This window comes from Alexandromys fortis, unplaced genomic scaffold (assembly GCF_014885135.2).
Source record: "Alexandromys fortis isolate MF-2015 unplaced genomic scaffold, M_Fortis_MF-2015_v1.1 scaffold_98, whole genome shotgun sequence".
Lineage (NCBI taxonomy): Eukaryota > Metazoa > Chordata > Mammalia > Rodentia > Cricetidae > Alexandromys > Alexandromys fortis.
The window spans coordinates 4,825,457-4,851,168 of NW_026068002.1; the positions used below are offsets into that span (position 1 = coordinate 4,825,457).

General features: G+C 44.8%; 1 protein-coding gene across 1 annotated transcript in view; it reads left to right on the top strand.

The window, feature by feature from the left end:
• Window positions 1-25,712, top strand: part of Epha4 (EPH receptor A4) — a 142,090-nt gene that overhangs the window by 56,553 nt on the left and 59,825 nt on the right. Inside the window, exon 4 of the mRNA XM_050161073.1 lies at window positions 10,046-10,201. Within this exon, the coding sequence (XP_050017030.1) occupies window positions 10,046-10,201 (156 nt within the window). The remainder of the gene's footprint in view (window positions 1-10,045; window positions 10,202-25,712) is intronic.

Sequence of the window (25,712 nt, forward strand, 5' to 3'; positions counted from 1 at the left end):
GAAGCGGACCCTTAGAAACTGCTTTTTCTAAAAAGCATTGACTTTACTTGAGGTCCACCCTGGGGACAAGAAGCAAGAAGGAAGCCCGCTCATCTCCTGTCTCTGTCTGCCTGACTCCTGTGCTTCCATTCCACCACAGAGAAAAGTCTTTGTCCAGAAGCCTTTGTTCTTAATCTGTCCACCTGAGTCACCTTGGATTCCTGGAATCCTGTGTTCTCAGGTGTGGGAGGTTATCTATGAAGGTGGGCCCCACCCTGGAGCAGAAGTAGTTGCCTCCTAAGACTTGTCCACCTCCTCACCCACCCAGAATTGAGGAAGTAACACTGGCTGTTCCTGCCTGTTTATGCCTCTTGCCCCACCTTTCTACTCTTCCTCTAAACCCAACATTCCTGTCAATATCTGGAGTGGAAGCCACTGGGCCCCCTTTCCTGTTCCTCTTCCTGTGTGATCACCTTGGCCAGGTCTTTTTCTCGTTTTTTTGTTTTGTTTTCTCACTGTCCCTTGCCTTTTGGCACAAGGAGGCCAGCAACCAAGCCAAACTTATTGTTGGGGCTGTTGGAGCCTGGACTTCAGTTTTCCAAACACTAGTAATGGTGGGGCTAAGAACCAAGGCTGCTCCTCGCTATTCGTGGTATGAATTAGAGCATGTTTTAAAGCACAGCAGAAGTGGTCGAAATGTAGAGTAAGAGCATTTCTGTTGCCCATGTCGTCCTTCACTACATTCTATCTGATGATTTTTACAAAACATCTCATTCCCAAATAGCCTATTTAAAGATGGATGGCCAGTCATCTCTTAGTAAACTTGGGTGAAATCAAGATGTTTGGTGTCTCTGTCACTCTGAGAGGGTTGGTGTGAAACTGCAGGGCCCAGATGATCTTTGAAGCTCATGTGCTGAAGTTCTAGGGACTAGGAGCATTCACCCTGGTGCCTGGTCTTTGAGCATTTGTCTAAAGATACTCTACTCCAGTTCTGTCTTCTAAGCATTATAGGCAAGTTATTTGTGTGCAAAACAAAGTAAGCTTTATTATGAATTGTCTCTCCGGACATTACAAAGTGGTCACATCGTGGGCATGCCCCTTCCTTCCCATCCGCAAAGCCTACTACTTGTCTTTTTGAAAAAAATATTTGTTCCTGTAGTGTTTCTGTGGTGTTTCTATATGGGGGTAGGTGGGGGATGAAGTGTTTTGAACTTGTATTTGCAATATAACTGTGCATTGACTTTTTCATTGAATGCCAAGTCTGGGGATGGAGTGATTGCTTAGTGTAAGAGGACTAACCATGCAGGCGTGAGGACAAGAGTTCAGGTCCCAGTGCCCACATGAAAAGCCTAATGTAACTGTGTGTGTACCTGTAACCTTAGTGGTATGGGGAGCCGGGATAGCAGGACTTCTGGGGCTCACTGTCTGCTAGCCCAGTTCCAACCTCAGTGAGAGACCCTGTCTCAAAAGAAGACTGAGTAGTAGAGCCTGTGGGGCTCCTGAAGCCGGCCCCTGCCCTACAGGCTCTGAGCACTCACACAAATCACACTCCCATATAGACACACTGAGAGATGGATCTGTTCATCACTGGACAGTTCTCAGGGTGGGGTTTTCGCTAGCCTCAAATTTTTAAAGAAATGAGCATTCTTCGGCCCCACCAGACAATCATAAACACGGAGCCTGGCATTTGGGCTTTCATGAAATCCCTATGCCATTTGGAGAAAGAGGGGAGAGTGGAAAACGGTAAAGCTGAGGTTATAATTTACTGAGCCTTAGCATTCTAAGAACTTGGCCTCAGATAGTCTTCAGTTTCAGTTCTTGGGTCACTAATGTCACAAACTGGATCTTAGGAGTGCCCAGAGAAACTCAGGAGAATAACTCATATCTTGCCAGGCTCTGTCTTAGCCCCTTCTCTCTGCCTAAATGGGCTCACCTCCACGGGCACAAGAAAGAGAACATGTTTGTCCTCGAGAGTAACTGCTTGTATTACTATGTTCTTAGTCACTCAGGAACCAAACTAGTTTCATCATCGTTATCATTACATCTGAAAAGTTTCTGCACCCCATAAGCCTCTCCACCGATGCAATAATCCAAATCAGACCAAATCAAACCGAAATAGAAAAAGCCCAGGTTTGATAGATACCAATGCTCCTGGATGGCTTTCCAGCCCCCCTCCCCCGCCCCCAGAGGAGATGGGAAACAAACTTTGCGTTTGTTTTCTTTGGGGGGGGGGGTGGTGGCAGTTTTAAATACCCTGTGGGAGTGGTCTTGAGCATCCCTGGGGAGGGGGGTCATCGTTTGGTGGCTTCCTTGGGACAGAGGGACAGAGTCTAGACTGAAGCAACTCCCTGGAGGAGGCTTGGGGTGGAATCTAAACATTCCAGACTCTTTGGATATATGAGCGCCAGGGGCTGGGGTGCCGCTTTCATCTGAACAATAGCCACGATTTAAAAATATTCAATGTGTATAAGTGTTTTGCCAACATGTATGCCTATGCACAGTGTGCATATTTGATGCTCACAGGGGCCAGAAGAGGGCACTGGGTCCCTTGAATCTGGAATTAGGGATGGTTGTGAGCTGATATGTGTGTGCCAAGAAATGAGCCAGGTCCTGTGTGTTTCTGTGTATGGATTTGTGCATGCAAGTCCGATGCCTACTACTGCTGGAAGCATCAACCCTCCTGGAGATGGAGTTAAAGGCGGTTGTAAACTGTCCTGTGTTGGTGCTGCCTCTTGAACTCTGCAAAAACTTGAACTCACATCCTCTGCAAAAACAATGCATTGCTCTCTTAACAGCCCATTGTTCTCATTATCATCACCATCATTATTATTTAAACAGGATTATTCTAAGGATGGAATTCACTACTACCTAAAGTTAACCTTGAACTGCTTCCTCCTGGTGTTCAGAGATCTTAGGGTGTGTTACCGCACCCAGATTCCAGATCTTTTATGATGTAGATGAGCCATTTCAGTTCCGGGATGTACGTGAAAAGAAAGAAGTGAATTTAAAAGCACCCTAACTGCAGAAGTTTGAAGGAGCTTAGAAGACAGTGCTCAGAAAACGGGGTAGGAATGTCCCCCGCCCAGGCCAGGCTGCATCATTTAATCAAGGAAAGAAAAATCAATTTAGAAGTGGTTTTACAACAACACGGAGTATATAACAGTAATCAGTGTTTCCAGTAAGATAAGCTGATAGGAAGTTTTCTATTTTGTAGTGACTGTTAGCAAGTGCTCTTTATTCAGACAAAGAGCAGAGGCTGTATATTCCAGCCCTTTCTAGCATGCTCCAAAAAGGGACGACCGTGGGCAAGGCATTCATTTTAGAGTGTCCGTCTCCATCATTGGCTGACAGTGTAGAGCCCCCTGAGCCCAATTCCGCCTGCTACCAGTTTTTATGTGACCTAAAAGCTAGTAATGTTTTTATGGATGGCATTTGCAATTGATTCTGTAATAGAAAACACTTTCCTTGAAGACCAATTAAGAGAAATGTTATATCTCCAATAAAGAATTCTGTTCTCATTAGTAAATATCTAATACAAAAAAAAGTAATTAACTATTACAGTGATTTCAAATCGAACCACTAACTGTTTTCTATTCTGTTACGTAGTTCTTCGAAGTTACTTACTATTTGGGTCTATAGAAGAGTCTGCTGACTCCAGCGAAAGGCGGTCTTGAAGGTCTTCTTAATGGTCAGCTTCCATTTATTCTCAATCTAGAAACGTGATTTGAATAATACGTGTTTGGCAGCATTTGGCACTCTTCACTGACGAGCCCTGAACCAGAGCTTCCTTCCTGTAACAGCTGTCAGTCTTCATCAACCTGTAGCCTCTAGAAGTAGCAGAAGATGCTAACAGCATTAGAGCACACTGCTTAGATGAGAAAGCCAACCTCGTTTGTGTTTAATCCTTAAATGGCTTCTTTTCGCCTCAGTTTCCCCACCTGTAATGGGAAGAGGGTTATTGGCTAATGTTTACAGCTTTCCCAGATGTTACTCGGGCTTGCATATTTTCATAAAATCTTAGGATCCACAATTCTTTTTATTTTTTTTATCATACAGGCTATTTTCCTCATTAATGCTTACATTATGATATGTGAACAGTTTATTAAAAGAGTGATTTATTACACAGGTCAGTGAGTGGCGTTAGTGTTTAAACTTGTAAATACACAAAATATGCTGTGTCTTGTGTGTAGTGGGCAGCAAGTGCACACCTATCAAACAAAAAGGGAGCAGTGGAGAGGCCTTTGGGCCAAGAGCCAAATACTCCATAGGGACCAGTTTGCATAAAAGGCTCATTTTCCTTAGGGGATTCCTATTGGAGCCTCATCTCTGACCTTCTGGGGGTTCTATTTGAAGGACCAATTTGTTACATGGGAAGGTAACTTTTAACCCCCATTAGTTTGGACTGTGATCAAATTAGGTTTTGCACACAGATTAGCTACCTGAAAGCTAAACTTGAGGACATTGATTGTGCTCTTTGAGTTGGTTCTTCTGGGTGTGTTAATAAAAGTTCCTGGGTGCAGCTGATATAGCCCCATAACTTACAGTGCCTACTTCTGCTAGTGTCTTTGTGTGTGTGTGTGCACACGCCAAGCCTGCAAGGCCTAACGCTACCATTTCCAGAGCAATATTTATTGTTTGCTTATTTATTTATTTATTGGTTTTTTGAAACAGGGTTTCTCTGTAGCTTTGAATCCTGTCCTGGAAACTAGCTCTTGTAGACCAGGCTGGCCTCAAACTCAGAGATCCTCCTGTCTCTGCCTCCTGAGTGCTGAAATTAAAAGCGTGCACCACCACAGCCTGGCCCAGAGAAATATTTATTATAAAAAAAAATAATGGAAAAGCTGAAGAGCAAGTTTAAGGTGGTTAGTGGTCACACTGAAAAACAATCATATGTATTTCTGTATGTTCATGTGCATTTGCAAGAGTGCCTGGAGGCCAGAGTTTTATACTGACTGTGGGCATTATTTTTTGAAGCAGGTCTTTTTGAATCTGGAGCTGTCTGATTTGGCTACACTGGCTGGCCAGGGAGCTCCAGTATGGCCTGGGATTTACAGGTGCATGACAAGCCTAATATTCTTGTTGGGGTGTTGGGGATCCCCCTTCAGACCTTCTTGCTGATGCAGCAAGGACTTCACTCACAGAGTGGTCTCCACAAAGTGGTCTCCTGAAAAATATCATAAAAGATGAAATGCAAGGTAATGAGATTAATGCACCAATAGACAATGAAAGTGAAATTAAAAAGATGGGGGAGGCAGGGCTTGCGTGTATTTCTCTCCTCTAGCTGGCCTCTGTAGACCAGCCACATCCTCAAGTTCCCTGTAGGAAAGTGGCAGCCATGGAGGATCTTAGAGCAGTGGGTCACAGATGACAGTATGGCTGTCTAAGGCAGCAGGGAGGCAGGAACTGGGGCAGAGCAAGTTGAGTGACAGACACCTCCGCACTTCCCTACCCACCAATCAGAATTTTGCAGAAGGCCCGTCCTAAGGGCCCTGAGCTCTGGAGTTAGATGCTCTGGAGGTAGATGCTTGTGTGCCTTTGAAGATTAATCACAACCCTGGTTTGCTGCACCTGCTGAGCGCTGTTAGCACTTCAAGCACATGGGTTATGATGGCAGTTAAATTAAATACTCTGCGTAAATACAATAAACGCTCAATGGATGCTTGGCATTTGTCACCCAAATAGCCTTTTCTAGTTATTTTACAAAATAGTTTAAGATGAACTGTGAGGACAGCCAGGTACCGGGAATCGTTTTATAATTCCAGAAGAAAAGTGGCCAGGGTTTTTTCTCTCTCTTTGGGTTGAACTCCAGCTTCCAACTCAAGATCACCTAGCCCTCAGCCTCTCACATGCCCTGTTCAGGGTCTTTTTCAAAGAGTGGCTCCAGCCAGCTCGTTTCATCTAAGATTAAAACAAAACAAAACAAACAGTGATTTCAAAACTCAAATTTGTATTAGCTGTTCTGTTTGAGACAGGGTCTCAATTGCAAAGACCAGGCTGTTAAAAGTCATAGCTCCTTCCTATTTTGTATTCCTGTGTGCTGTGAGGTGTGGACTACTAAAAGCTTACCTATTCTGCTGTCTTTAGCGAAGACTCTTAGAGTGAACCTTGTTATGGTTGTAGGTAAACTGATGCAAGCAATCTCTTCTTTTCCTCCCCTTCTCTATCTATCTCCCTTACTTTTTGTTCTTCATCTCTCCCTTCCCCCCTCTATCTGCCTTTATTTCATGTTATCATAAAGAAGATACCAAGGAGAAGCTCGGGGCTTTGGATGGCAAGTTGGCTATGCGGTTGTTGTGAGTTGTTCTTTCCATGGGGGACCCTGTTCATTCAGAACACCTTCACTGGGGCAAATGCAGGAGAAAGATGCTTCTCGAGGAAATGTTGGATTTGCTTATGAAGTCGTTTGCCTTCAAAAATACAGTTCTCAATCAACCAAGAGAGAATGACGGGAAATAAGCGTATGGCGATGTGCATTGTACCAAGTGCGTCTTTCACAGGAATTATAAGGAGAATAAACGCGATAGCGAGCTTTTTGCGATGCTTAAGTACGCTGGTGAATAGATGTAGGATGCACTTCCGCATCTGTGGGCTAAGCTCTGAAAGGCTGAACCGCACAGAGCAAAGAAATGGACCAAACCATCAATTTAGTAGGTCATTTTGAATGTAGGCAGCAAAATGGCTGCGTGTGTGAAAAGCAACTACTATATTTTGAAAGAGCCTTTCTAAGAATCCTGAAATATTAATAACATGGTCTTAATGCAGTTAAGGGTAGCAAGGGCTGCCGAGAATAGTGCAATCACAATTATGTATTCTTTTATTTTTTTTTTTTTGGCTTGTGCTTGTAAAAGCAGGAAGTTAAGAGTGGAAATAGTCAATGTGTTGAAAAGTGGCTTTCAATTTTCTAAATTGGTATAGAGCTTTGTATTTCCCAAATAAATTCACATATATTTATCCTTAGTAAGGTGTTAATGTGAGCTTTGAAGAAAAGAGAAAAACTACACAAACTCTGAAATGCACCCCCTCCCCAACTCTCTGAAATGACCTTTCCTCCCCATTCACTGAAAGGCTCAATCAGTGCTCAGCTCTAACAAATGAGAAGAAACACCTTCTAGTAGGAGTGTTGTGAGCTCCCGATGAATTTTGCAACTAGAATTTATCTAATTAGAATGTCACGCCCTTCCCGCCCCCTCTCAGCTGAATGTGGTGTGTTCATATCCTACTGCTTGGTCACTGACTAATTTCTATCAATTATCACCTTCTCCTTTCACTGTGCAACTTTAGATTTTAGATAAAAGTGAAAGTGTGCTTGAATTAGCCGGGAATGTGCAGTGTCTACTCAAAGATGTTAAAATCGTTTGTGTCTTGTTGGTAGTTATACCACGAGTTGCCTCCAGTTGCTTGTGTCGTCTGTGATTCACTGAGTGACAGGGGACTCAGGGAGTTTGTGTCCATGTTTAGAGTCTCTTTTTGTTTGATGCGGTACCATGCAGTTTGATTTTTCGGCTTCTTCCCAAGGTCTGGGTTGCAGTTTTTTATGAAAACGCTCGGGCCATCTTAAACATGACCAAAAGCACCTTGCAAAGCTGAACCTTATCTAATTATGGGATGCCTGTGAACTTGGGAGACACATAAATCACAGTCACCAAAGCAATTTGTTTGTCTAAGGTGCTTCGGTCCAGTGAAAGACGGAAAGCAAATAAGGGAGAGGTTGATCTGGAAGCACTGTTATTGTCGGTGCTCCACAGGCCATAAAGTTTTAGCTCGTTGCGAAAGACTCCATAAACAAGTTTAGCTAATAGGAATGAAGTAACTGTGTGTGCGTGCCTTCCTGAGCACCCACCGGAGTCCCTCTCCACTTGTCATTGTGGATGATGATAAAGAAGAAAATGGTAGAAGGCCAGGCCAGAGGGTGAGGGGTGGACTTCAGAGGATGCTGTGTAGAAGGAGGCTTCATGGATCAATGGAACAGCTCTCTATGCCTGTGAGTCTCTACAATACTATTTCCACAGAAAACCCAGCATGTGTGGATGCTCAGACATCTGTTCCTTTCATACAGGTCCCTGAGTGGCCACTGTGGCTGATCTCTTGCATTTTAGGCTAGTGAAAGGCATGCAAGGGGATCCCTCATCCAGATGGGGCTTTGATAGTATTGACATGATCAGAGAACATGATAGATGAAGCCAGCATTGAGAAAACCATGCTGGGAAAATTGTGGGTAGCTCATTTTCTTTTCCATCCTCAGAGGGTCGGGAATAACTTAATTATCATTGTCCTTCTCTGTGACCTTGATACCTGATGGTGCAGCTCTGTTTATTTTAGGTTGAGACAGGCTTGGGGAGTAATCAAGAAGAGCGGGGAGGAGAAAGAGGGGAAGGGAGCAAAGCCCTATTAATTAATTTTTATGATGAGGTTTTGCAGCATTATTGAATTTTTCCACATTACTGAAAGTGGTCCTCAGTGTCCATGGGATGTTTGTAAAGATGAGATCATGGAAAGCGGGTCAGGTGCATTAAAGGACTGTAGGAACCTGTGTTCTCTGTATTCACCTCTTGTAGGGTGCTCATGGCAGGGGAGAGGGTGTGGGCTAAAAATGGAGGCAGGGAAATACAGGAGGGCCTCTCATGCTTGAGAATAAACACCACTTATTAATGTTTTTTTGTTTTTTTGGTGGGGGGGGTTTCGAGACAGGGTTTCTCTATATAGCTTTGGAGCCTGTCCTGGAACTAGCTCTTATAGACCAGGCTAGCCTCGAACTCACAGAGATCCACTTGCCTTGCCTCTGCCTCCCCAGTGCTGGAATTAAAGGCGTGCGCCACCACCGCCTGGCCTGTTAGCCGTTTTTTTTTTATTTGCTTGTTTTTAGTTATTTTATTATTTGTATGTATGAGTGTTTTACCTCCATATAACTCCATATAAGTCTGTTCACCATATGTGTGCCTGGTACCTTTGGAGGCCACCATGTCACTGCTGGTAATGAAACCCTGTAGCGCAAAGCCTGCTCTAAGTGCTATGGTACAGTTTGTGAGTCAGGCAGGGGGCTGAAACTGTTAGCCGGTTTTTAAGTAAGCTACTTATCCTATACTAGTCCAGAGTCTATCTTCAAGTCGTCTTCTTTGTGTTGTCCTGAAAGCGAATGACTCATGCCTTACAAGCTCGTGTCTTTCATGAATGCCTTTGTTGGGTTTTCAATCTGATGCTCTGTAGCCATAATTAGAAAATATCCACCAACCAATTGTTTTGTTTTGTTTGGTAGCATTTGAACACATACATTTCCATCTGGTTGATTGAATAAAAGCCCCCCCCCCCCGACACACACACACACACACACACACACTTATAAAATCCAAAGTAAATGACTGAAAGTCCAGGTTCTGGGGAGCTGTACACTTAGCGGTCAAAGATGGCCACCGAAACTTAACCAGGCCTAAGGTCTTAAAAGGACAATTACCTGGTGGAAGCTAGATTCTTCCTTTCAAAGGTGCCTCTAGTGCTTAGTAAGGGGGCTACAGTAAGATTGATCCGGATAATGCCTCTAATGGCTGCTGCCTTCCTGAGAGACGCCGGTAAACTTTCATTGTACTGCACTTGATCACACTAGTTTTTAAAGCAGTGTCCTTTAGAGGCTCCTTGACACATAACCAGAATTGCCAGTGAGCCTTAAAGAGAAGCTGTGATGCTGGGTGTGTGGCCGAGTTGCTAGAATGCTTGCCCAGCAAGCAGAAAGCTCTGGGTTTGATCCCCAGCCATCAGGAGGAAGAGGCAGAAGGAGAAGACAATGAAGGCCGGCCACTCTCAGCTACATAGAAAGCTTGGCTGGGGTTTACACAAGACCATGAGACCCTGTCAGTTCATGTTTTGGGTTGTTTTGCCTTGCATTTCAAGCCGGGTAATCCCTAAGATGAACAACACCCCCCTCACCACACACACATACACACACACACACACACACACACACACACACACACACCCCTTTTCTGCCGTCCAGGGAATGCTTGCCCATTTTGCTTTGATGTTCCTGCAGCGGTTGATGTTTGTTTATTTTTTTCTTTTTCCTCCTTCCCCGTAGCTTGCAAAATTGGATATTACAAAGCTCTCTCCACGGACGCCACCTGTGCCAAGTGTCCACCCCACAGCTACTCCGTCTGGGAAGGAGCCACCTCGTGCACCTGTGACCGAGGCTTCTTTAGAGCTGACAACGACGCTGCGTCTATGCCCTGCACCCGTAAGTGCTTTGCTTGTCTCCTGTCTCCCGCCCTGCCAGCAGCTTTCATTACCACCTAGCAGGGTGCTGCCAGGACTTCTCCCAGGATAACCTTGCAGGGGGCAAATTAGATAGCAAGCGCGCATCCCCTTGCTATCATAGCAGGAAGCGTGCTTAGGAAAAGAAAGCCTCCCCCCCCCCCAACTCTTTCTGGTTGCCTTCACAATGCACAGCGGCCACAGACTACTTTGTGGAGCAAAGATTGAGTGTTCAGGTTGTCTGACAGTGTAATTACAGCGGGGAATGGAATTTATAGATGGCCTTACTGTTGCATCGAGGGCTGGGGGAGGCCTGACAACCACAGGAGGAAGAGGGAGCGGATGAGGATTTGGGGATGTGTTTCAGTCCTGTTCGAGGCCATTCGGAGTGCTCTGAGGTCACCGCTTGGGTTTTCATTTTACCTCTTCCTGCTTTCGTCGCAGTTCTGTGTTCATAACACTTAGGCCAGGGCCCTAATAAATGCTGATTTCGTATGAGGCACTTAATAAAGGCTGGGCTAATGAATAGATGGTGTTGGCAAGCCCAGTGTGAAGCTGGATGGGGAAACCTCCTCTCACACTTTATTTGGACAATGTTCCCAAGGTGTTGCCATGGACCTTGCCTTGCTGTGACCTTGAGCAAGGCAGAAATGATAGGGACCCCTCCCCCCGATATTCCAGTCATATTTCGCACTAGTACTGTCTTTCAGCGCACAGCCTGGTCATGTGGCATACAGGACTTGCAGTTTAAAGTTTGTTTCTCAACTTTGGGTTACTGGCAGCATGGCTGCTTAGCCTCTGACGTCTTAATTTTCCCCTCTGTCGAATGGCGGTAATCATCGCACATGTTATATATCTTCATTTAGAAAAGCTCCGCATTTAAAGATTTGGGGGATTCGTGTGATATTTGCATATACACAGAGTTACTGTTTGGAACGAGTCCCAAGTCTAAATACGTGTTATCCTCATAACTTGATGGTAACTTAATATGCAGTGTTTCTCTGTTTTCACGGAAGTCTCTCAAATGAGGTCAGCTGTGGAATTTGTCCCCTTATCACGTCTCTCTCCTAAAAAGGCCCCCGGTTCTAGAGCACTTTGGAATTTGTGGGTTGGAAACGCTCTCTCTCTGTCTCCCTCAGGTCTGTTGTTATTAGATCTTCTCATATTGGTGTGTGTCAGTCATGTGTAAAAACAATTTTACTCTTTAGGTTTTACTATTATTATTATGACTTATTATTTTGATTTTTTTAACTGCTGTAAATTACAGATGGACCAGACTGGGCTGGCATCACTGAATATAGATGCCACTCCTGGCTTTTGATCCACCGAAAACTTCAGGGAGTTTATTCTGTAGCATGATCAGGAACCACCCTTAGTAGGAGAAAGGAGAGAGGTTTCAGGACCGCCCCTCTCAGTGAACTTTTATGACATAAGGACTCTCTCTGTTTCTGGAAAAAGACATCTTGACTGTAGGCAGACACTTGTCTCCTGCCCACCAGTTCCCAAATAACCAACCCAGAGATGTATATTAATTATAAATGTTTCGATGGTGGCTCAGGTTTCTTACTGGTTAGCTCTACATATAACTTAACCCATTTCTAATAATCTGTATGTTGCCACATGCCCCATGGCTTTCTGGCATCTTACTCCTCTGAAGGCTGCTGGTGTCTCCCCAACTCTGTCTCTTTGCTTGGATCTCTAACCCAGCTATAATTTGCCCTGCCACAGGCCAAAGACGCTTCTTTATCATTATTTATTTATTTATTTACTTACTTACTTACTTATTTATTTATTTATTTAGTTTTTCAAGAAAGGGTTTCTCTGTAGCTTTGGTACCTGTCCTGGAACTAGTTCTTGTAGACCAGGCTGGCCTCGAACTCCCAGAGATCCGCCTGCCTCTGCCTCCCGAGTGCTAGGATTAAAGGCCTGTGCCACCACCACCCGGCTAAGATGCTTCTTTATTAACCAATGATAATAAAACATCTTTACAGTATACAGAGGGGCATCCCACATCATATGACCACAACAGCTCTTATAAAGGAAAACATTTAATTTTGGAGTGGAGGCTCCCTTATAGGTTCAGAGGTTTAGTCCATTACCATCATGGTGGGAAGCAAGGCAGCAGGCAGGCAGACATGGTGCTAGAGAAGGGGCTGAGAGTTCTTACATCTTGATTCTCAGGCAACAGGAAGTGATCTGTCTCACTGGGCATGGCTTGAACATATATGAGACCTCAAAGCCAGCCCCCACAGTGACGTACTTCCTCCAACAAGGCCACATCTCCCTGTGGCCTCCCTTTAAGGACCATTTTCTTTCAGATCACTACAAGGGCCAACTGTTGGAGGGATGGGAGCACTAGACCCAGGTGATGTGCCAAGCACAGCCAACTTTCCCACATACTCACATTGTAGAGACAGTTCATTAAGGTAGGGCTTCTTGGTTCTAAACCAGGTAGCTGCTAGCACCGAGACGCCCCTGACCAGCGGAGATGGAGCTGCACAAACTGAAAACTTACAGTATGACCTCCTGGAAGGTTCTAGTACCTGTCTCTGAGATCCAGCATTAAACTTGCAGGATTAAGGAGTGCAAAAAGAAACTTTGCAGCTTCCATAACAGCTAGGATCTTTCTTTTACCACCCTCTTTTTTTTTAAATGCCTTCCTAGACTAAGTTCTTTTCCTGTCTGGTTCCCCCGCACCCCAACACACACTCTTTTCTTATTTTATTTTTTTAACCTGATCGAATCCTGAGTTTTTCAGTATTTTTCTTCTATGTTAAGCTCTTAAGAATGAGTTCCCTGCCCCCCCCCCCATCTCCGCTCACTACCAAACAACAACTTAAGTGCTGGGAACTGGGGGCATAAGAGCAAGTTGAAGAGGAAGTATTTAGGGCTGATGTTTACATAATGGCCCTTTATTTGTATGAGGGACCCCACCTACTCACCACACAGAGACTCTTGCCTTCTGGGTAAGGTTTGCCTGGGCTGTGAATGTCAGGAAACGGCATGGGTGCTTTTTCTTCTCCTGATTCTGATGTGTTATCTAGCTTTCTAGAAGCCATGTGCCAATGTAGTGAGTGCTAGTTGGTGCTTGGGAGTGTAACCCACCTCCAGAGATTGCCATGTGTGTGCTAAATTGGGCTATTTGCCATAGGCATCACACCTATGTGAAATTTTATATTTTGGGAGAAATAAATTGTCAGCTTTATTCTGAATAAGCCAATGAAAAACAAACAGGTTTTTAAACTCATGAATTGAAAGCCAAATTTTAGAAGTTTGATATGACTTTCCTGTTTTTCTCCCCCCTGAGTCGGTGTTGTCCAAGATTAACAAGCAAGGGTGGTGGGCATTTTGAGTTGTGAGGAAAAGTTGGGAGGGGTTCCTTTCTTCCCACCTTGAATTCCTCCCTCTCCTCTGTGCTCTGAGGTCTCCTGCTTGGTGCTTGTGGCCATGATTGTATCCTGCTGATTCTCCCAGGGCTTCTATGACGTGTTCACAGACTTCACAGCCAGCTAGAACTCCCTCACACCAAGTTTGTGACTACGAGTGTTTAATGTCTCCAAGTCCCTTCTCTGTGAAGTAGATTCTCACTATCTACGCCTATGGCTGCTTTTAAAAGTAATTAAGACAATATTTGTGAAAGCCTGACACATGGTGGGAACCTGAGAAGTCTTGTCCTTTTTTTTTTCTTTTTCTTTCTTTCTTTTTTTTTTTTTTCGAGACAGGGTTTCTCTGTGGTTTTGGAGCCTGTCCTGGAACTAGCTCTTGTAGACCAGGCTGGTCTCGAACTCACAGAGATCCGCCTCTGCCTCTCAAGTGCTGGGATTAAAGGCGTGCGCCACCACCGCCCGGCTCTTTGTCCTTTTTTTAAATCTTTATTTGGTCACATAAGTCCTTGGCCAACCCCCTCTCAGGAGGGAGCACTACCCTTCACGAATGCCAGTGATTTGTGCCCTGACAACAGAATCAAATTATTCGGTGGCTACAACTGCACCCCAGGTAGGTCTGAGGAATCTGACTTTAATCCTGTTGTACAGCAAAGACGAATATCACATTTTTATAGAGTTAATTTTTTTTAAACTTTACTTATTATATAAACCTTGGGAGCCCTCCTTCGAGAGAGGGACCCTGCGCGGGGGGGGGGGGGAATCTGTATTATTAGATGAGACATTCTGCTGAAAGTGGAGTGGCAACTTGTTGTTTGATCTGTAGTCAATAGGAGCATGGAAAGTCGTGAGCTTTCAGCTTTCCATTCAGTTGCTCGTTTGTGTCCTCCACATTGCTAGAGCCGAGCAGCCACACGGGGCTGCTCCAGTCACTGTTAGATCCCAGCATGGACATAGATGCCTCTCACTTTGAGGAAGGTTCCAGTCTACAGCCATTGGGTAGATGCTTCCGTAGAGGAAACCGTGGGAGTTCCTCCAAGAAGCCCTTGTTCAGATAACCCACAGGACAAATCCTCCCCATTCCTAGCTTTATCGGATTCTCTTGACGAGATGTGGGGATGGAAGGGAACATAAACATCAGGGGACCCTTTCAAACGAATTCCAGCCCCTAATCAGTCCTTCCCAGTTGGTTAAGCCAGGTGACAAACCCAATTCCCCTGTGCTGACAGCCATGATAATCAGGCACCTTCTTTGTTCATTGTGCCGTCTTTAACCCCCAGCATTCTTATGCAGCCCCGCATTTAGTGATCGCTCACTGTGACGGCACACTAATGAAGAAATAAAACACACTCTCCGAGACGCATTCTTCTAGCCAAAGTGAGACTCTGCTCCAGTGGCTTGTAAAATCGGGTTTTTGTTCACCTGGGGGACAATTAGACCAGGTAAAGACAAGTCGCACCAACTAATTCAGAAGAAGACACATAGAAGTTTGTACTGTCACCGCCATTGGGGAAAATGAGGAAAACTAATAGTAATACACTTTGGTTTTGGAGGACTTTTGAGGGAGCCTCTGGTTACCCTAAAGTGAGTAGATATGGTTCAGACAGACTGAGATATAACAATCTGAATATTTAACATGTATCTCATACCTGTTTCAAAGAAGGGAGCCTAGTGCTAAAGGTTGATACTAGTATTTATTATTTTTCCTCTTTCCCACTTCTGGGGATGGAACCTCTCCAGTTGAGGCAGCCCGCCAGCTCTTTTCAGAAATAGGATTTTCTTAAATTATGTGGACTAGCCTCAGACTCATGATCCCTTTACTTGATGCCCCTAGCTTCAATAATTCAAGATCATAGGTGAATTGCCACCATACCCAGCCAGAGCAGTGTCTACTCTACACATTACGTGGAAGAAATGAGAGCCACTTAGGCGCCGGTGGGACAGGCATCAGGCCTAGGATTCTGCATTTCTGACAAGTTCACAGGTGACCCAAGGTCACCCGGTGGATGCACCAGTGATCCCTGGTGTCTGAGTTCTCTGAAGGGTAGGAGCTCAGGGATTCTCTCTCATGTCTGCGGCTTTTAGTTTGTGGAAACTGGAAGGGTGCTTCGAGGATCCAGAATATTTGTCCTGAACGGAAATCAATTTGTTCATTTGTCTCTTTCTGGAAAAAAAAAAAAAAAAAAAAAAAAAACACCCAACCCGGCTGGAGGCCGTATAACCACTGGAGGCCTCACTCTATGCATGGTTTTGGCTTTGGTTTTTGTGGTCCTTTCCAATTCCCTGGAAACTGATGTCAGAGAGTGGAAATGTATACTTCTCGTACATTCTCTCACAGGTCCGCCCCATCAGAGGAGAAAGGCACTGTGGTTTGCTGGCAATATTGTCTGTAGACAGAGACCTTAAGAAAGCAGTGGACCTCAGAACTGAATTTAAGTTCATGCTCTCCCCAGCAGTGTTTTTTTTTTTGTTTTGTTTTGTTTTGGTTTTTTTTTTTGAGGCCTTATAGCCCAGGCTGGCCTTGAACTCTTGTTGCCTGAGGATGACCTTGAATTCTTCCTTGATCCTCTACCTCCCACTTGCTGGGATGGTGGCGTGCCACACTCTGGAATGGCTATTTATTATTATTATTATTATTAATAAAAGGCACGTCTTATAACTAAGCTACCTAGTAACCTCTTCTCCCCTTGAATTTCCCTTTCCCTTCTGGAATGCAGTCTGGCTTTCTTCAATGCTGGGAAGGCTCCCGCGCAAGAACAGGAAGTCCTGTATGACCTTAGTGCTTAGCTGGTGTTCAGAGATTGTAGGGAGGCACTGAGCCAATATTATGTTTAAGGTAACTGCAACTTCTGATACATTTCAAAATATGTGAGCAACTACCTTACAGAGGGAGTCGTTCGTTTTGGGTACCCCCTTCCCCCAATAAGCCCAACAACTGTTATTTTGCTAATTTGCTTATCCCTGTTTGAAGAGTCCGTTTCTGTGGCCTTCGGTTGAAATTCATTTTTGTGCTTCTGCTGTGTGCGCCACTTGTTTGGTAAAATTTATCAGTGTCGGAGTTCATGGGATTCTGCAGATGAAAGACTAGACTTTCCATTGCCAACCTGAAGGGCCTCTCTGTTTCCATCTCCGAGTAAATGGCCTTCACTATCTCCATCAGCTGTCCAAACAGACTGATTGACTAATACTTCTTGTCTTAAATATTCCCAGCATCGCAGCTTTTAGGACAATTTACACCGGAAAAGCTCAAGACTAAATGAGCAGAAATTTACCTAGACCTAGGCTGAAGCGTCCTGTTTCGAGGAAGCTTTCTGAAGGTTGAGGGTATCAAAGAACTTGAACCGACCAAGCGAGCCCCAAGCAAGGGATGAATGGTACCGGCTTGTCTCCCTGCTCCCCTCCTCTAATTGAATTTAGCGTGCTGCTGTATTTCCTCGAGAAAGTGTATTGTTTTAGAAACCACCATTTCAGTTCTATTACTCAGGGCCCGCCCGTCTAATGCTGGCTGGCAGTTATCAACATAATGAGGCATAATGAAATGACGAGCAGTCTTCAGTGGAAACCCAGCGTCGGTCCCGCTGGTGCCGTGTGACTGTGTGGTTAAAATCTGAATGCAAATTAAAACAACACCGTCCTTACTCGCTTCCAAGGTCAGAAGAAAACCTTTTTTTTTTTCCTTCTTTTTTTTTTCTTTCTGAAAAGTGGTCTATTTTGGACAATGTTATCAATCTTCAAACAAGCTCTTGAAGGTGCCCCCAGATGCTCAGTTCAATTATTCCCCCAACCAGAAAGATTTATATATTTAGCAGTCTGGCTTAGGGATTTGGGGAGGTGTGTCTAGAATAAGGCTTTGATGTCTAAACCGTAGGATAAAACTCATCCTTCAGTTTCAAGTTTAGTACATCTTGCCCCCCCCCCCACATCTGTATTTCTTTTTACTTTGGAGCTGCAAATAGCTAATATTGTAATGAGGGGGAGTGGCCACTGTGTGAAAGTGAAAATGGCTACGGCCAGTTTGGTGAGCATGAGAACAAAATCCCCGCCTGTGAATGGCAGTTTCATGAGGCCCATTGGGCAATCTTTAACTTTTTCTGTCGTCTGTGCAATCAATCCCTTTTGTATGAAAACTCTCGAATTTTAAGATTTCCAGGGGGATTTCTTCATCTTGTATATCAAACTCATAGTGTAATAATATAAGTTGTCGATCAGATGGATATCCATTGGAAACACTTACTCCCCGCCATGATGGTTGCGTTTTAGTTCAGAATGTATCCTCCCCCTGCTTTTCCTCACTCTGGCAATCTGGCAAATGTGGCAAAGCAGCAGCAGTGTGATGATCCAGAACAGCCGTTGTCCTGTTCCGTTTGTAGACCACTTGCTCTAAAGCCCAAGGTCCTTTTTCTTCCCCAGTAGCTGCCTCTTGGCACTGTGAAGACGGAGCAAGTGGGGGGATCTTCCAATGAAGACAATTAGGGTTGAGGTAGTTGAGAGGGAAGCACGGGGAAGATGGCTCAGTGGCTAAGGCACTTGCCACTCAAGCTCTGAGGACCTGCATTCCTTCCTTGAACCATATTTAAAAAGTCAGGGGTATGCCAGGCTGTGGTGGCGCATGCCTTGAATCCCAGCACTCGGGAGGCAGAGGCAGGCGGATCTCTGTGAGTTCAAGGCCAGCCTGGTCTACAAGAGCTTGTTTCAGGACAGGCTCCAAAGCCACGGAGAAACCCCCCCAAAAAAAACCTCAAAAAAAAAAAAAAAAAGAAAAGAAAAGAAAAAAGTCAGGGGCGATGGCAGTGCATTTTGGAGGAGCTGAGAAGCTGAGAAAGGCTTATCAATCTGCTCTTCACTGACCAAGCTATCCAACCTAGTCTTGTCTGTGAGCCTTAGGCCACCCTTCAAATCAGGAGCTCTGCCTAAGGTTGACCTGACCTCCGCACAAGGACTGAATGATTGTGTGCTGACTACCTATTTGAAGACTTTGAAACTGTCATGCTCTTCCATAAAGATCGCTTACCACCACATCGCCTCTTCCTCTCTGACCTACTTTTCCATTGCGCAGGAATAAGCAACGTACTGCATACTCCAGGAGGAAATGCCTAGGTGTGAGGAACGTTCATCTTTGCTCCTGCGAAAGGCTCGGCTAATCTGCCATTGCCATTTAGCCAGGTTATTACAGTTTTTCTACCACCATGAATAATTAGGAGTGGCTTGCCATCAAGCAAGCCCCATCATTTCTGGATGCCATCCCTGACACTCCCCACCATACAGCGGTTACGCGCAGCATGCTTCTTTGAAACAGGGTCAATTATGCATTTTTCTGAGCTCCCCTGGGGTGAGAACCAAGGATCTTCTTTGCTACCAGCAGTGTGATTTTTCTCTTAGCCTGGTCGGCTCCGCTTGCTACCTAGGGCCCTGGAAAGATGAGCTGAGGACAGAGTTTCATCTAGGAGATGTAACTGCTCCACTTGCCCCCGCCTGTGATCTTCCACGAGGGAAGGGGCCTTTACTGGAAGCTCCTAAGTACCCTGTGGTGTAGAGGTGGACACCACACAAGGAGAATGGTGAAGCCCAGAGCACTGTCAGAAAAGTAATGCCAGCTAGCCATCTTCTTGAAGGGCGGTGGACTTAGAGAAATTAGAAGTGTTCCGATTTGTTCCAAGAGGGAAGTCATAGCTAAGCGTCACTGTTTTCTGTCTCTTTGAGATACTGAGGGGATCTGAATCTCTGATAAAGCTAGAACCAGCTTGTTCTGTTAATTTGGTTGAATTGCTTAGCTTGCCTGCCTCCCTTCCTTCCTCCTGCCTTCTTTCGTGTTCTGTGTGTGTGTGTGTGTGTGTGTGTGTGTAGGTCAAAGGTCAGCATGGGTATCTTCTGTCACTCTGCATGTTACTCTTTGCCACAAGGTGTCACTAAACCTAGAGTTCAGCATTCCGGCAGGGCCGGATGACCAGCAAGCCACTAGGTGACCCACTTTTTCTCCCCACAGCACTGCTGTTACAGACAGGTATCGCCACACCAGACTTTTGTGTGGGTGCTGAGGCTCCAGACTCAGGGCCCCACACTTGCACAGCAAGCACATCGCCACCTGAGCCATCTCCCCAACCTGCTTAGCTTCTGTTCATACCGATTTTTGGTTATCAGACTGTCCTGATGCCTTTCTTAAAATATTTTATTGGGGTGTTAGATTTAAGATAAAGTTTGGAAAGATGTTTTAAGAAACATACACCCATGCACAGCTCAGCTAATTCCTGAAGTGCTTCAACTATATACTCTAGTCATCTCATATAACAAAACAAAATATTTTGCCAATATTCCTGGAGAGGAGAAGGGCCAAATGGAAACAAGAGAAAGGCCTTGGCGGAATCCCAGCGTTGACCTCTCTGAGAAGCTGAGACTGCTTCATGACAGCAACAAGTGATGGATGTGTCCAAGTGGTTCAGTCTTGAAATCGTGGACAGCTCTGCCTTGGTGTTCGTATTGTTCAAACACATAAACCGCTGTGATAAAAGGTTCTGCCCCATTCATAAATCTCAGAAGCGGTATCCCTGGATAGCAGTCTTTATGTAAACTAACCCAGCCGTCAGGGTCAAGAGAAAGCCATTAGTGGTGGCCACATATACAGCTATCATGGGGGAAAGCAGAGGCTTCATTTCAAAGTCCAAACCTTTACACCCCCCAACTGTTTATTCTGCCTTACAACCTGTCTTTCAGCCCGAGAGAGATTAACAACAAAAGCTTATCTGAAGGGTTGAAGGGCTTTCCAGCTAAGACACTGAAGTATTATTGACAGCCCAAAGTTGCACGTGCTCCGCGCAGCCGTAAGAGATGGGACTGGAGCCCCAAGGTGCCTCTCCCTCAGAAGATAATGTCTTGGAACTGGTTGTCTTCCCGTTTCATCGGGTGACAGTTGCGCTCAAAGAAATTGATCATGTTAGGAGTTACATTTTCTACCCAGGCTCCTGGGATGTTCCTTGCTACTTCCAGAATTAATTTCATGGCTCAAGCCTTGAATTTTAAGATGGTGATTAGGAATCAGTTGAGTATTAAAAATCTGTCACGGGTCTGGATGCCACGGAGCCACAGGAGCCCTGGTACTGTGACATTCCTTTCAACTGATGGACTCCTTGTCTTGGTGACAAGCTAGAACTTCCTTTTTCAAATATTTTAATAAAAGGTTGCCCCTAATTTATTTATTTATTTTCCTGTCAGCCTTTGTGATACACACCCAGGCTATGGCCATGTTGCGCCTGATAAGGCGCTGGCACTACCCAGATAAAGGAGCCCCCACTTACTCACTATTGGGCTGCTAAATACACTAGTGTGCAATGTATCATGGGACGATAAACAATAAACCATGGACTGTGGAGAAAGCTGAGTAGGTAAAATACTTGTCTGTAAGCATGAGAACCTGAGTTCAATTTCCCAACCCCCCCCTTTTTTTCTTGGTTTGTTGTTTTGTTTTAAACAGTATGGTGGCATGCTCTTGTAATCCCAGCCCTTTGGCTCAGTGACCAGCCAACCTAACCTTCTTGTTTAAATCCAGGCAAAAGAAAGGATCTTATCTAAATTTCAAAGTGGACAGCAGGAGAAGAAACACTCCACAGTTTGCTCTGGCTTCCACATGCGCCAACATGCACACCCCTCCATGTATGTGAATATACCCCCACATAGTAATAAAGCGAGAACTAAGAATGGAAACTAATATTCTTGCAGGAAGGAAATAACAAGGTTATGTGATGGGTGCCTCGGGGTCTGTTATCCCTTTGATTCCAGTTGTCAGAAGAAATTGAATTTTCGGGTTTGCGTGGAACTTTGCGCCATGTGTCTATGTGCCCATTAAACCCGTATCCAAATGGGATCGTCATAGCTGAAGTGTTAATATCTTCCTTAAGAATTATGTCTGTTTCCAGTTCATAGGGGTTGGGTGGAGTGCACTAGATGTTGTATTGTGGCCTCGGCTCCCCATGGAATGAATTCAGACAACGGTCATACTTCACCCTGGACACGTTAAGAACCAGGTTCATGATGAACTAGCAGGTTTACATCGTGTGTGTATTTGTGTATGCACAGGATGTGTGCATGGTAATGTCATGCCACAGTAGACCAGAAGGGAACTGGAGTCACAGGCAGTTGGGAGCCACCCGACATGTGTGCTGGAAACCAAAGCCAGGTCTTCCGCATGAGAAGTACCCACTCTTAACCTCTGAGCCACCTCCATTGTATCTGCTGCCTTTCCCCAGAGGAGAGAACACACACTTAGCAAAGGAGGAAGAAAATCTCTTTTGTGATATAACATGATATTTTATGATACAACAGGATATGCTGTGATAACCCTTTGTACCTGCTATAATTTGGCTATAATTTCTTCGGGGCCTCTTACTGTCAAACCCTCGTCAACTGGATGTGAGCTGACATTCCACAAGAAAACAGTAATTACCCGTGGTAACACCTCTCGCTAGTACCTGCTAGGTGATGTGAAAAGCATTTCAAGCCGCCGAAGGAAGTGATGTTCATTTAACTTCTCCTCAGTGACGAGAAGTGCAGTGCCCATCTTCCGCAGAGCAGTGGGAAGTCCTATTTCAGGCATTTCGTTCCATCCTCAGACAACGCATGGGGTGTGACTTTGACTTTAGAAATTGGTATTGTTCTTGACCTCCTAGTTTGGAGCTTCCTATATTGACTTATGCTGAGCTTAATGTCTATAGAATTATATAGAATTTATGGGGGTAACCATATTTACTATGCCATAGCAGAAACCTGACAGAATCAATTCATGGAAGTGGGAAAAGATTTACTGTGGCTCACGGTTAAGGGGGTACAGGTCCATCATGGTTGCAAGTCACAGAATTGGATCTTGGGGGTTGCAGCAAGGATCTTGAAGCTGCCTGGAAGCAGGGGGCACGCACAGTCAGGCTACAACTTGTAAAGCCTTTGCTCTGACATCCCTTTGTCCAGCAAGGCTTTACCCCTTTAAATGTCCCCCACACCTTCCCAAGTCACCAGCTGAAGACTAAGTGTACAAGCATGTAAGTCTGTGGTAGTTCCACAGCATCAGAGACCCTCTTCCTCCTGAGAAGAAGGATTATCTAATTCAACAGTTCTCAGCCTGTGGATCTTGACCCCGTGGGGGGGGTGTCAAAAGACGCTATCACAGAGGTTGGCTAAGGCCATCGGAAAGCATGGATATTTACAACACGATTTATAGCAGTAGCAAAATTACAGCTATGACGTAGCAACCAAAATAATTTTATATATGATTAGGGGTCACCACAACATGAGGAACTGAATTATGAAGGTTGAAAACTACTGATAATCCCTCTAGGAATGACTGAGAAGCTATGGCCAATTTCAACTGCTGTCTACTTTTGCCAAGTTTTCTTGGGTACAGCTATACCGGTGGTGGAGATACTTGCTGTGGCTGCCGAGTGGTTGTCGCCAAGAGCATATGGCACATAAAGGTTAAAATATTTACAACTCGGCTCTGCAATAAAACGTTCTCACAAAGAAAGAATGCTGACCCTGCTCGATTCATAAATTAAAGGTTCTTGCGTTTGCCTGTTGTTTCTGGTAGTGTAGTTATTATCTGTGCCACTAGATTATATCAAAAACAAGAAGGGCGTTCAAAATGTAAAACCTTGCAAAGAGTCTCACACGCCAGCTCCGTTCTTGGGGTGCAGAGGCAGAATGTCGAGCCTGTGTGTGAATGCCATGGGGAGATTTGCAAACTCGATTCAAAATGAAACAGAGCAGTGTCTCTTCCCTTACGAGCACTTCAGCATTTGATTATTTCATATTTAAAAATGGCTTAATTTGGTGATAAAAATAAAGTTAGATGGGGGGAGGGGAGCTCTATTAAAATTCTATTAAAGGCAAATGCGAGGCTTCCTTTAGAAACGTTAGAATCCATTCCTTCCAGAGAGATTTGCGCTAGCTTCATGATAAATTATTGCAGGAGAACAAAGCAGAAGAGAAAGTGGAGCCGTCAGCTCTGACTTGACAAAGCTTTAATTGACAGACCCCATTTTAAACTCCCAGGCGCAGTGGTTAGTCACGGAGTCCATAGGAACAGGTCGGAGCGGAGCTGGGTGCTTGCCCTGTAAATCCAATGCACACATACTTCACGTTTAGATTCCCTTAGCCTGTTTCCTCTACAAACCCTCTTCCTACCCAGGCACCTATCACATGTGCATTAAAAGGAGTCGAGGTATTTTTTTTCTCCCTTTCCTTTTTCATCCAGCAGGTGACAGAATGGAACGAGACACTCAGATATTTGTTAAATAAACAAGCACTCCACAGCCCCTCCAGTGTTAGTAACCATTGACACTGGTTACCTAGCCTTCCCCAGTTTTTTTTTTTTCCAGCCTGGTTAGTCTGTGTGAGTGAGTTAGTGTGAGTGAACCTTCTGGGAGAAACTGAGCGGTGCAGCCTTAACTCAAGGAAGCTCGTTTTCATCTGTGTGTTACAAGTTACACTCAAGGACTTGCTGTCCATCCATCTAGCCACTCATCAAACATTTATTGAGCTTTCTCTGAACTAGATATTAGGAAATAATGGTAGACAGGGGAAATGATGAGAACATTGATTCCCCTGAGGATGACTTAGACACAGGTGATAGATGCGGACAGACATGCAGCGGCTCTGTCTGGTTAGGAAGAATCTGCCAGGCATCGTAAGCGAGCTGAGCCAGGGAAACAAGGAACTGAAGTAGGCGTGGTACCGCTCTTGCTGCCTGCCAGCCCTGTATTCAGACTAATAGTGATAGGTGTTGGAAGATTCTTTGCTCCTCACAGTGACCCTTAGTGATCAATGTGTGCTTACTAAGAGTGGTAGGGGCAGAAAGACTAGGAAATTTGATTGCGTTCTGCAATAACTTTTATTGATATAAAAGTCATGTAGTCCTCACTTTGTTTGCATCTGGGATTGGCTCTAGGACCTTCAGGGAAATTCAAGGATGGTGTCCCCACATCTAACATGATATGAACAACACCCTTTTCCCAAGTACTTTAAATATTCTTTGGGCACTTTTAACTAATACAATAAAATGTTGTCTACTGCTGTCTGCATAGTTATACATACTGTATTTCTTGGAATAATAGAAAACAAAACAAAACAGCTAGCAGGCTGTTTAAGTTCATGAGAACATGCTCTTTCTTGAATACTTACAACTAGTTGGTTGGAACTCTGAAAGTGGACTGTGTGAGTCTAGCGAGCCCTACTGCACTTGAACTGGAGACTTCACTTGCAGAAGGGCTTAATCTCTGACTGGGAAGGAGGGGCAGTCACCATCCGAGCGTGGTCACTGCTAGACACTTAGATACAAAACTTGTGAGAGAATGGGGCGTGATTGTATACAGCCTGTTTATTGACCGAGAGTTCGTGTTTCTCAGCACGCTGGTTACTCTGAAATGTCCCTGCAAAGAGTCGGAGTGGTGATGTTACATCTAACCAGGGACTTAGATCAGCTTTGGCTGTCTTCAAGTCCATCAATTTTTTTTTCTTAATTGTCTTGAGAAGAGAATTTTTCTTTTCTGAGGAAGCCATGGCCCTTCACTAGACAGGAGGAACACACCCATTACATGTTTGTCATCTTTTAATTGGCCAGAGTTATAAAAAGAAACCCCAAGGCCACAGACGAGACAGAGCCATCATTACGATTTCAGCTGGGAAAGCAAGTGTGCTCTTTTGGGTCCTCCGTAGACCAGTGCGATAATCATACTGGGCAGGGATTTCCATGTTTTGTGTCCCCCTTTATCACGTGACCGTAATTGTCCAATTTGTACCCTGCTACAGTGTTTTTGTCATGTTCTAAGACAGCAAAAGATGACGCATAGGGAGTGTGGTTCTTTAGACCGTTCCTGGAGGCAACCTTGAGTTTGAACCTTGTTTTTACTCCTTCAGCATTTACCAAGAAGGCTGTTGGAGACCAGAGGCTGTTTTCATACAGTCTTGCTGAATCTGCCTCTTGCATTGCTTTCCACACGCAGTGCCACAGCTCCGGCTCCGGTGACTGTTTAGTTTTCTGCTCCACTTCTTCGCTGTTTAGACACCGCCTTGCCCCGTCCGCCATACTAATTACTGACTTTTTGCCTCTGCAGTGCCTGGTTCATTGTGTCC